The sequence below is a fragment of the Cyanistes caeruleus genome, chromosome 6 (genome assembly GCF_971803275.1).
Source record: "Cyanistes caeruleus chromosome 6, bCyaCae1.hap1.1, whole genome shotgun sequence".
Classification (NCBI taxonomy): domain Eukaryota; kingdom Metazoa; phylum Chordata; class Aves; order Passeriformes; family Paridae; genus Cyanistes; species Cyanistes caeruleus.
The window spans coordinates 47032909-47045408 of record NC_141706.1 but is presented as its reverse complement, the minus strand read 5'-3'; the positions used below and the strand labels follow the sequence as shown (position 1 = coordinate 47045408).

Genomic DNA, 12500 nt, shown 5'->3' with positions numbered 1-12500 from the left:
AATGAATTGCACAGAGAATTAAAAGAGGTTCTGGAAACAGATTTGTTGTAGGAGGAGAGAGTTTAGTTTATTATGAAAAAGGCAAATAAAAGCAAACCATACAAACTTCTAATCTATTTTTCTCTCTTTTTTTTTAAGTGCCCAATATCAGCCTGGATGTTTTGAAGCCTTCTTTTGCAGAAATTCTGTTAGAATCCCACATGGTTATGATCCGGGTAGGATATCATTGATTCCAGATTATCATTTCCTTCCTCCTCTCTCTTGCATTCAAAAAGAAATAGCACTTTTTGAGAGATCTGGGTGATGGCTGCAAGCTAGGGCAGAATTTGCATGCCCAAGCAACCTACTTGAATTTATACTTAGAAAAAAGGATGGTCTTGGAGCTATATCTTCCAAGTCCATGTTTGGAATCCTTGGGCTTCGTGCCTGGCTCTGCTGTTGGTGTGATCTAGCTACAGCCTAGTTATGTAATGTTTTCCATACCTTCCTCTAGGGCTTTAAAGGAAAATTAGTATTTGAGAGACAGGAGGATATTACTATGGTCAAAATCAGGAAAATCTGCTAACAGACATTTAAAAAGCCAGTAAGTATTTGGATTGAAAATGGAAAACTTCTGATTTTATTCAAGTTCATCAAGGAGCTGTGATTTCTGGTTTCCTTTTAATCTCTGAGTATATATTTTTTTAAAAAAGCAGATTTTATATTTGCAAGGTGGACTGCCCTTGCAGTCTTTTCTTTATACTCTTGGCCACAGCCCTTCTGCTTCCAGCTCCTCAGTCCTTCTTCTGAAGAATGAGAAAATATTTTGAGAAAGGAGTCTATGGTTTTCTTTACTAGTGTTTGCGAAGCTCTTCTCAGATTTTAGAGGAAAAAGTAGTCAAGCACATTATTGTTATTAAAGTGTTTGTAAAGTGTTTTTGTAAAGTGTTTCCATGGCAATCAGTGATAATGCTGTCTCAGGTAAGGAAGCACCTGCATGAGTTTCCATGGAAATAATCTTTGAGTCTTTTTTTTTCATAGTGGAGGGAAATGTGTCACAATACTCTCTTAATGAAAAAGGTCTTGCTTATGCAACATGTATCCTCAGTGACAGAAAAGCTGGAAGAATGAGAAAATACTGCCTCTTTTGCTACCCAACCATTTTCACTTCCACACTAGTATTAAAACATTCATAGTCCTAATAGTGACTGTTGTGGAAGATGATGTGTTTATGTAGGTCAAAAAAGAACTTTCACTCAGGAAGGGCATTGATGTGTGTTTGTGTAAACAGACATTTCTGGGCAGATATGGCAGCATAGCTGCCTGCTCATTTAAATTTTATGTTGATGTATTTGTAGGGAAACAGCGGCCTCAAACCAAAGGACAATGAAGTTACATCCAAACCTTGGCACTGGCCCATCAACTACCAGGTATATTGATCAATCCATATTCCTTTCTGTTTTCAAGAGCTTTTGCAGTGCCTTTTGAAGCACAACACCTTATAATCGCATTGAAGACGCTGTCAGCTTTCTTTTGTAGCAGCTGAGATGCATAGATGGGAATTTGTCTCACCTGAGACACTGTGCAAAATATAAACTGGATTGACGAATATCTGTTTTTCTCCCTTCTGATCTCTTTCCTCAGGGACTGCGTTTTTCTGGTGTCAATGAAACGGATTACCGGGTTTATTTGCTTGGAAACCCGGTAAGTTGGAGTGAGAGGTTCTAAGCCATTGTCTATAGCAAATTTAGCTTAGTCTTGCTTCTGCCAGTTCTCTTCCTTCTCCTTTTGGACTGTCTCTCTTATTGTACTCTTAATGCTTGCATGTCACATGCACACATCCAGCATAAAGTCCCAAATCTTTCTTTTCCTCTTGTGTAGGTGATTTGGTGGCTAAATTTGGTCACTATTGGGTTATATCTTCTGATAACAGTTTGCACTGCTGTGGCACTGAAGAGAGGTGTCCAACTGACATCTGAACTCAAAGGTGAGGTCAGTCTTCCTTTTCATAAATGCCTTTTGCAGGAACCTTAAAAGTGTGTGGATGGCAGGACTTTGTGTCTTAAGGGTGGGAAACCACTGAGCTTGGATTATCAAGCACTGTCCACAGGGAAAAGAGTGTGAACTTCATTCCTGTAGTTTAATAGTGAACACCACAGATCTTCTGCAAAAATAGTGCATGGCTACCTACATTGGCTGCAAGGGATACAGGCCAATTAATCAGTGCCCTGCTATCAAGCTCTGCCTGTGCTCTGTACTCAGTAGTTTGAATGTGTTTTAAGACAAGAGGTGTTTTCTGATATTTATGCAAAGCAAATGACAAATGCAAGAGATAAAATGATCCTTTATTATGTCAGTTGCCAAGGTTTTGGAGCTTTTCACAAGCCCTAATTAGTCATACTTTCACCATTCCTCTTTACATCAATGGTTGCTTCATTTTGTAGATCTTCTTATGCAAAATCAGTTCTAAAATGTGATGGGAAACTACTCAATTATACAATAAGTTATTGGCTAAGCTGTATACAGACACCAGAGGTTAGTCCCTTCCCCAGGCTCTGAAAGCTAAGCACCACTTCTTTCCAGGAAGGGAAAATGATCATCTTTCTCATTGCAGAAACAATGAAAATCATCAGAAACCAGAAACACCTGATTAGTCTGATGCACATCTGGAGAAACTGCACGTTTGGTCCTAGCATAGAGCATGGTCAGCCTTCTGCCATGCCTTGAGACTTAGGTTTTTGTATATCTTTTCAGATAACTGTTCTTCTGAAGAGTGCTTGTAAGTTTATAAAGAAAGCAGCTAGGATGTTGCCGAGGCTTGAAGCAATTCCAGACCAGTGACTTCCTGCAAAGATCATTCCTGTTGAGTTTACTTAGTGTGTTAAGGTTGGAATGAACAGGAATTGTAGCTGAGTTTTTCTCTGCTGAGGTCTGTGTGTTTGTGTTCCAGAACTGTCCAGAGTTGTGCTACGTGCTGGAGGGCAGATCACACTGGGCTGGCTCCTTCATTACCTCCCTTTTTTTATGATGGGACGAGTTCTCTACTTTCACCACTACTTTCCTGCTATGCTGTTTTCCAGCATGTTGACAGGTAAATACTAGTCTTGGAGAAGATAAGGTAGGGAAAAATGTGATATTGTGTTAAATTGAATATTTTTCACCCTAAAAAGTTCATTATTTTATACGCTTTGTTTGCTTGTGCAGAGTGCTTTGAAAGCATTGACTTCCTCAAAACGTTTTTCACAAAGCAGCTTGCAGTTGCAGACTGCAATTTTTTGTTGGTCTGTTTGGTTTTGGTTTTTTGGTGATGGTTGGTTGGTTGGTTGGTTGTTTTTTTTAAATCACCCTGAAGAGGCAGTCATGTCTAGTGCTTAGGGCATTTAAATTTAGAGATGGGATTCCTGACCTCTGCTATTTCACTGTTCTTACATATTCTTGTATATAAGCTACTTCCCTCTTGGTTTACTGCCAACACTTATAAACATGTCTGTTTATAATTTGGCCTTGGTAGTTTTTCCTGTGATTTTATACTGACTTCATTAGCATCTGGGGCCCAGATCTCTTCTGCATTTATTCAAATGGGAAGGTAGGACAAAACAACCTTTGCTGATACAAAACAATCTCTATGGTTCTGAAGGTTACCAAGGTAAATGAATTTAAAAATTGACATGGTCTTTTGGTGTTAACAGAGTTTCATCAGCTTAGCAGCTTTGTTCTTCTGACTTCTACCTCTTCCTTCTCCTAGGAATCACCTGGGATGCAGTACTGAAGTTCTGTGCTGGGTTCTTGTCACCCAGCACTACAGCTAGAAGGGTATATGGAGGTGGATTCCTCGCCCTGGTTCTGCTTATCCTGTACAGGTGAGTGCTAAAAGCTGAACTTTACATGGATGGAATGTGTGACCATTGCCATCTCAATAGAAACTTGGCTGCCTGTTAATTATCCTTAGCCTTTGTTCCCTTTTCTCTGCTGAATTTGTTAAGACATCCTCAAGCCCAGTCCTAAACCTTCAAATTTTATTAGATTCAGCATCTGTGTCCCAGTAATGCATTATAGAACATCTTCGTTCCATTGCAGGGAATCTTTCTTTTGTTGCAGCACACAGTGTGAACACTGTTCTCCTCCAAACCCTCCATTCAGTGGTTTGTGGTTCTAGATCAAATGATGGTGACATATACTTCAAATACAGGCAAATTTTTCATTATTGTAGGTTTTATCATATTCTTAGAGTAAATACCACATGTGATAAGACTGTACTATGTATGTATTTGGTTCAGCAGAGATTAGAGGGCTCCCAGTAGAGCTTAGAACAGCCCAAAGACCAAGGTCCCATAAGCTGCGAACTTCTTGAGACAGAAAACTGTGTTGTGTTTGATGGATATTCGGTTTCTTTCCACAGCTTCTACCTCTTCCATCCACTGTCCTATGGGATGATAGGACCCATGGCCTCCAACCCTAGCAGCCCCATGGCAGGGCTTCGGTGGATGGACTCCTGGGAATTCTAGAGCAAAGGAAGCCTGGGAACAATGGATCATAAACATGTCAGATCTGCTGCATGTCAGGCTGATTCTGGTGCTTTGAAGAGGTGACTATAAAACGCCCTCTCTGGAGAACTCTGGGTATAGTAACCCTGTTGCTTTGGCATTCGTTTGCACTGCCTGCATTGGAAGATGCAGAGGATGAGAAAGTCCCCTTAAATTAAAAGACTCATGTCCTGAATCCTTAGGTTATATTAATGGACAACTGGCTGCCTAAATGCCAATTCCTTGAAGCAGTATATGTCAGTCAAACAGCAGTGGCATTCCAGCAGCCAGATCAGTACAAGTTGGAGGCTGTTCTGTGGTTGCATGTACACTCTATCTCACTGTATTAGGAATGGTGATAGTGACAACACAGAAAGAGCTTTGTTGCAGAGAGAGCTCTTTTTATTCTTGCAGATCTTCTTTTATAGACGGTTCTGAGAAAGTCTGGAAAGGTAAAGCTTTCATTGGTTATCAATCTAACACATCACCATCATTGGACAGTTAGGAACAACACCCTTTGAACATGTTTTGCAAGTAACAAGGAGACAAACAACACCTGCAAAGGTTGGATTCCTCCTTATGATTTCCCAGGCCACAGTGAGAAAGTTGTGTACTTGACTTTCCTGCAGGCTCAAGCTAGTGCCTGAAGCCTAAGAATCTCTTATTTGACCACTGTCACTTCCCACACACTTTGTGTGTGTGTGTCTTCCTTCATGTAATCTAAGCACCACTACAGTTTGAAGCACTACAGGACTTCTATCATGATTAACAGCCTTTTTTATGGTGAGGTTTTTGAAAACTTACTGTTAGTATCTGGGGACCTTCATTCTACCTGCTTTGGCTGTCTGAAGGTTTTTTTTTCTTCTGATCCTGGATTTTTAAAATTTAGCTGAAAGAGTCTGTTTGAAATCTCCTGAGCCATTGTGCCTTGCCTGTCTCTCAGGCCCTCTGCAGAGATGGAAATTGTTTATTCCTATATACTGCCTTGCTTTCTGATCACCTTTAATCATTTCTACAACTCACCTAGCAGGCCTGTTTTCAGGGCCAGACTGTTCCAGCTCAGTTCTTTTTAGCTTCTTTCAGTTCTGTTTGAAGGTGCCAAGGAAATTACAGTAGAAATGGCAGGTGATTTATTTTCAGCCCCAGTATGTTGTGGAGACCAGCATGGGAATGTACTAGAGACTGTAATGATAACTTGGAAATCTTACAGACAGCTGTCATTCAGCTTTTGTTCCCAGCTATTTCAGTGCCAGTGCCTGTGCTTTTAGGGGAAGGCTTCATCTCAACACATGTGGCATCTGCAAAACTGGCTGCTGGTGCCAAAGTATCTGCTCAGTTGTATGGAACACTGGGGCTTAGTGTTCCCATATTGAACAAGTTCCTTCTCTAGACTGCTGAACATCAGATTACAAGGAAGTGTGAGGCCAGGCAAAAATTCTTCATCTGTGATGTGTCAAGAACCATTGGATGTTGAATTCACCCCTTCCAGGAAAGCAGAGTTTGATTTATCAGGTGCCTTTGTCCTGTGTTAGGTCTATCTTTGTCTATGTTTCTTTTTTTCCATTTCCTGCTCTTCATGCAGTGCCGATTTCTTGTCACAGTTCAAATTGCTACCTTGTAGCATCCAACATGAATGACAGATCACAGCTGTGTTCCTGTCTCAAGAAGTAATATTTGAAAAACTCTTGTGTATGTTTCAATGAACTTATGCCTTTCATTTCAGAATTCTTGCTTTGCTTCACAGTCTTCCATCAAAATTACAGGTGGAGGGATAGTAGCTGGGTGGGTGTGTCTGCCTTTAAACATGGACTGTGCATTTATTTCTCTTACCAAATCTTGGATTCCAATATGTTTCCTACCACACAGAAGGGCTGCATTAGCATAGTTGTTCTGTGGAGGGGAGTAGACTCCAGTCAGACTTGCTTTGGTTCCCCTTTAGTAGAGATCCATAGCATTGTTCATTATGGCAGCTTGCCATGTAAAGCTCTGGCTTGGTATGTCACATGTCTCCAGAAACAGACTTCTGTAGATACTAGCTCAGATGGGATGGACCTGTGCTTTTGATTCTAAAGGTCTTGAGTTGATCCCCTGCTGCTTATACATGGTGGGATGTCATTGCAATAAGTAGCTGCTGGGTTTGATGATTCTTTTCCACTTGTTATTGCAGGAAGTGCTCCTACCTGTGTGAGCCAGGGGTTTACAGAGGTGATGCATAGACAAGAAGGATGTGGGGGAAGGCTGCAAACTTCTCCAGAACCTGCCAGATCTGACAGCAGCAGCAAATTGTTAACTGCTGGTTGTGAGGAAGGCAGACAGTGCAGTGCTGCCTTGTAACAGTGTGATCCAGCATCAACTCTTGGTGACATCACTGACTTAATACATTGCTAAGCTCAATATGAGCTTTCCCTAAGGTAGTCCCATTGTCACGGGGAGGATTTGTCAAAAGAGTTGGCAGAAGCCATGATTTAAAGTGCAGTTTTTTCCAGCACATAAAATTAGACACTTCCCTTTAGCATTAACAACAAAAAGAAAATCTAAGAAACTTGTGAGTGTTTTGGAATGACTGTTTCTAACACCCTTTATTCATCATATTAAACCTTGAGAATGCAAAAGTTGAATCAGTAGCCGTGGTTTCTTCAGTTATTATGAAGGGGTCAGTTTTGTAGGAGTTGCCTGAGGAAGATGAACCACTGTGTTCCTTGGTTAGGATCCCTCCATGCTTTATTACTAATAATCTTTTGCATGTGGATTGGCAGCTGAGTGCTGAAGATGGCAAGTTTAATGCTCCCATCCCAGCTTCCTATGCACAAGTCCAACTTCTGTTTCAACACAGACAAAAGGTTTATTTTTCTTTAGTACTGTCACTTCAGAAATTCTCTTGAGAGCATTTGATTGACATTAAGACAATTTCTTAGGTCTTGTGTGCTGGTAAGGAGGGTGGAGGTATACAGTGGAAAAAATTCTAGCTGTTCCACAAGAGGGAGCAACTTCCAGCAGAATTTTTATTTTTTATCTGGAATTAAAAGGATTGAAAGGTCTACATTGAAGACTAGAGGGCAGACATTTCCTCTGCACTCTCTGGACTCCAAGGGTTGGGTTTTCAAGTAAGTGTACATTGATGTAGCTCTGTAGTCTTACTGGAGAAATGTACTGAAAAATTACTCCAGTTAGAATTTGACCTTCAGTATTTGCTTCTTAAAACAAAACCTGTCATGCCATTGTTGAAACATAATAGTAACTGATATTTTGTGAGGTCAATAAAATACAAAAATTTGGATTCACTTCCTGACTCTGTCTTGAAATATCTGAGTGGTACAGACATGAGGCAATGGGTGCAAGGCACTCTTTGGTTTCGGGATGGAATTTGGGCTGCTTCAGCTCAGTTTTTCCAGTTGTACTTGTGGAATGAGTTCAGGTTCTTTTTGAGAACTGCTCATTAGTCATCTTCTCCAGTCGTGTGGAAAATAGCTAATGGTGCTTTCTGAGGCCAGAAGGTGCTGTTCTCTGGAGCAGCTGCTCTCTTTGAGCCTTGCTTGACCGGGCTCCTTTTATCACTGACAAAGTATTTCATCAAACTGTATCCATAGCTTCAAATCGCAAAAAGCTGCAGGCTGCCACGTTCCCTGCTTCAAATTCTTTTTTGTGTGTAAACTCTATTTTCAACTCTTCAGTCTCTGAAGGATAGATAGAGGGCCTTGAGGCTCATCTGGCTTTATCCTAGGAAATCCATCCATCTTAAAAGGCTTCTGCTAACAGTCGCTTCAGGACATTGATACGCACACATCTATTCCAGCAGCAGGGACTGGCCTATTTCCAGGAACTGGACCACTCATGCTATGAGACACAGATGTGACTGTGAGGAGGATTTGAATGGAGATTTCTGTGCCAAGATTGCTCTTGGTCCAGGTGGAGGACTTTGTGTCATCACTGTTTGCCACCATTGTTTGCAGCTCTTTAGTCTGTACAGGGTTTTCTTTTTGCATCTTAATTGGAAAGGTTGATTGATGCACAAAGGGCATTGTCAATATGCTTTTTTATATCTTCCTCCTTCCTTCTGGTTCTTGAAGAACGCCCGAAGTACAGGACGTGTCTTTGCTTCCCCTAATTTTTGGGCTATGCATCCATTTCATACAGGTGCCTGAACAAGGGGTAGGACAGGACACCTTGTAGTAGCCTGAGTGAATGAATACCTGTCAAATGGTCTGAGAGCAAAACCAGAACCTTTTAATGGTAAGGTAAACAAATGTGTTACTTGACAGTTACCTTCTGTTCCTCCTGAATCCTTCAGAGAATTGTTTTTAAGGGACTTGAGAGCAAACCAACTGTTAACGTGGAAACACAAGGCATTTACCTGAAATTCTCCATTACCATGGTTAGCAGTGTCCCTTCCATGCTGTGACTGAATAACCCTCTGGGTTTTCACTCTGTGCACAAGCACTGTTTCCTCTTCTCAGGATCCTGCTGGCAGTGTGAAAATTCACCTCCTTAGCAGTGCCCTGTGTCTCTGCCAGCTGGGGAATGTAGGTAAGATTTTTATTTTCCCCCTTTACAGCAAGTGACCACGTGACCCCACACATGGGCAGGTGTGTCACAAAAGGAAAAAAGTGTGGACTGTTAGAACAACATAAGGCTCTTCCCTGTTGGGAAAGGAAGGCTTAGGATAAGAACACCACCACCATAGCATAGTTTCTTCAGGGCGGGGCTGTTGGCTGCAAGCAGTCAGGACTGAAAATTCTGTTTTCTTTGAAGTACTAAGACCTTGGTTGTGTAGTTGGTTGTGAGTTGCTTCACTTTGTAAACTTTTTTATGCTCTTTACTTGAATATCAAGGGCTATGGTTATCACAAATAATATGTGAGGCAATCACATGTTAGCATAGATATCACTCCTGCTGAATTTGTAATTGATTCTAAAACTTTGCCAAGTGAGCTTCCTGTGTTTAGCGACATGGTTTAGAGCCATCTTTGAAGAGCTTGCCCCTGGCTAAGGGTTTGGAGCAATAGTGAGAGAGGTTCTTTGGTAATTCTGTTCTGTATCCTGAACCTTTCTTAGTAATGCTGGGGGGTGTGTGTGTGCATCTGTCTCTGAACTGAATTCCTTTAACTACGGTGCAATTACTGTACCATATGGTGTGGATGGGAGAATGTTCCCTTGAGCTATAAACGTGTTTTGTACAGGTGATAATGGAAAATTAGGTAGAACTTGGAATTTAATTTTGTAATAAATATCTCTTCTTTGAATAAATCTCTTTGTGTCTAAATTTTGGGGTGGGTTTTTCCCCCTTTCAGTTCTTCCTCACGTACATGCTTTGCTTGAAGTAACAGCATGAACATTAAGTGGACCCATTAGAGAATTTAATCTGGGATAGTTATGGTGTACATCAGCTTTTAGCACACAAGTATTGCTGGACTGCAATTCTAGGAGATCAGATTTTACTGCAATCCAAACAATGTGTTGGTAAGCACAACAGGAAGCAAAACTGGTACATTTGGACAAGAATAAAGTACTGTCTGTTGAAGCAGGTTTTTTTCTCCCTGTTAAAGGTGTGGTAAATTGTAAATATGTATAATATTGACAATTTAATATGAAGTTTAATGTGTATTTTCATCAAGATTCTGATAAGTTACCTATGAAGACATTGTTTGACAGGTCAAGCACTTTATTCAGAAACCCAGCATTTTTCTGTAAGTCATGCTCAGTCTGTAGTGTTCATAACACCAGACTGGTGGACAGGTTTGTACAAATGAGACCCTTACTGTGAACTAAATGTGAACATCCATAGTAAAACTGGAGCACTGAAAATCAGAATCTGGCTTTATATGAGGCTGCAGTGAGGGGCTGGGATATGCTTTTGAGTACAGCGTAATAAGGGATTGCTTGGGGCAGAACTAGATGAGGAACACCAACATAAAGCAACCTTACCTGGGACTACACATTGATGCCCAGATGAGTGCTGGAGGAGAGCCAAGCAGTCTGGACATGTTCCAAGGACTGCTGAAGTACGGCCAGGACAGCTAGAAACTGGACTGTGGCCTGTACAGAGTGATACAACAGGCTTTTAAATGGTTACTGAAAAGCCTGTTGACTCGTATTGCTTTACACAGTGCAAGTTGGTCTTTGGATATTGTCTGATCAGGGCTATTGTTCTGGAAGGGGGGACTGCTGATACCAGAAGCTGTGCTAGAATGTAGGGAGGTAACCAAAAAAGAAGGAAGTATTGTTCATAAAATGCTGATAATATCTGTGCCCCTAAAGGAAGACTGGCTTCTTTCTGCAGATGAGTGATCTCACATGGGTGAAGAGTGGTGACTGATTCCAATTTGCACTTGATTTGAACGTACCAGATTTGTAGGCTTCTAGATTCCAGCCATCACGCCGTTACCTGTTCCTCAACAAGAATGAGGCTTTTTTACAACCTGGTGTTTTAATACAGATTTTGTGCTTTGTCTTAAAGCTGCTTCTTAATCTTCTATTTTCTAACCAAATAGAAATTTCCAATGCAAGTTGCTTAATTTGGCCTTCAATCTCCCATGACTTCCTTTTTATTTTCTTTGGTTTACCCATAAGGTTTCCCAGTCTGTACCATGTCTTCCAACATGAGTCTCCCAAGGTCCATATGCTGAAATCATATGGATTTCATCTTCACTACCTACATCACACCTGCCACTGCTGCCTGGTTTACATCTGAGGATTGTGGCTGTACACTTTGGAGTTGTTTTCTAATACACCACCATTAACTGTAACTCTGGCGCATGTAATGCATGCTTTGGGAGTAGAAAGTTTGTGCTTTATAGAATGGGTGTAAGTCTGACAAGCATTATAATTGTTGTAAATTGCTTTTCTATTTTTTTCCTTCTTGCAGTCATTGCTTTATCTCTATATTGCTTCCAAAGCCTGTCATCTTGTTGTGCAGCTGACAAAATGTTGTCTTAAGGCTTCATTCACCTGACCTATTTTATTCACCATTTATTTTAGGATGAGGTGGTTTTGAAGTACCTGGGTTTCTCCATTGACCAGAATGGGAGTTTAGATTATGTGTCTTTATGAAAGCATCTGTGTTGGATCAGCTGTATCACACCCTGGCAGTATGCTGGTGCCTTGCAGTGCTTTAGGAACAAAAACTGTTCCTTTACAAGGCAGAGAATAAAAGCAGCTAAGAAGTGGGGAGAATCAGTTAAGATGAGAATGTGAACATGCCTTAAGATGATACTTAAGATGATGACAGAAACAGTGTGGCCAAGCAGGACCAAGGCAGTGATTGTCCCCTTCTCAGAACTCACACTTCAAATCCTGTGTTCATTCTTTTGGGATCCCTCACTTCAAGAAAGACATTGAGGTGCTGGAGCGTGCCCAGAGGAGGGCAACAGAGCTGGTGGAGGGTATGGAGTACAGCTCTGATGAGAAGCAGCTGATGGAGTTGGGGATGTTTAGCCTGGAGAAGAAGCTCAGGGGGGACCTTATCTTTCTCTACAGCTACCTAAAAGGAGGCTGTAGCAAGCTGGGGGTCAGTCTCTCAAGTAACAAGTGACAGATGAGAGGAAATGGCCTCAAGTTGTACCAGGCCAGGTTTAGATTGAATATGAGGAAAAATTTCTTCACTCAGAGAGTGGCCAGGCATTGGAACAGACTGCCCAGGAAAGCAGTGGAATTACCATACCTTAAAGTGTACAGAAAAATCTTTAGAACACATAGATGTGACTCCTGGGGACATGGTTTAGGGGTGAACTTAGCAGTGCAGTTTGCAGGTGAAAAATTCCTCACTGAACAGGAGAATTATTTTTGACAAAGCCCCAAAGCTTAGATGAGGAGGAGAAGGTGTCAAACCAGAAGTGTCCCACACATAGAAGGAATAATATATGAGGTCTGCTTTGATACCAGATGGCTGAATGGAAAGCTGAAATGGGGGAATGTTGGCACACACCTAACATGAAGGAATGGGTGCAGTAAAATACAAACCCTTTGTTTTAATAAATCATATCGAAAATTCTATTCCTGGAGA

General features: G+C 41.2%; 1 protein-coding gene across 22 annotated transcripts in view; it reads left to right on the top strand.

The window, feature by feature from the left end:
- The window catches only part of POMT2 (protein O-mannosyltransferase 2), a 38398-nt gene that overhangs the window by 19575 nt on the left and 6323 nt on the right, over positions 1 to 12500 (top strand). For 15 of the 22 annotated variants that reach the window (XM_086893475.1, XM_023927765.2, XM_023927764.2 and 12 more), the window contains 7 exons: positions 139 to 215; positions 1338 to 1409; positions 1624 to 1683; positions 1861 to 1966; positions 2930 to 3070; positions 3725 to 3839; positions 4379 to 9745. In XM_086893475.1, coding sequence (XP_086749601.1) covers positions 139 to 215; positions 1338 to 1409; positions 1624 to 1683; positions 1861 to 1966; positions 2930 to 3070; positions 3725 to 3839; positions 4379 to 4484 — 677 coding nt within the window. In that variant the 3' untranslated portion in view covers positions 4485 to 9745. Of the gene's footprint in view, positions 1 to 138; positions 216 to 1337; positions 1410 to 1623; positions 1684 to 1860; positions 1972 to 2929; positions 3071 to 3724; positions 3840 to 4378; positions 9746 to 12500 lie in introns of those variants that run through there. The other 7 variants (XR_015288155.1, XR_015288157.1, XR_015288152.1 and 4 more) reach the window with 4 other exon arrangements.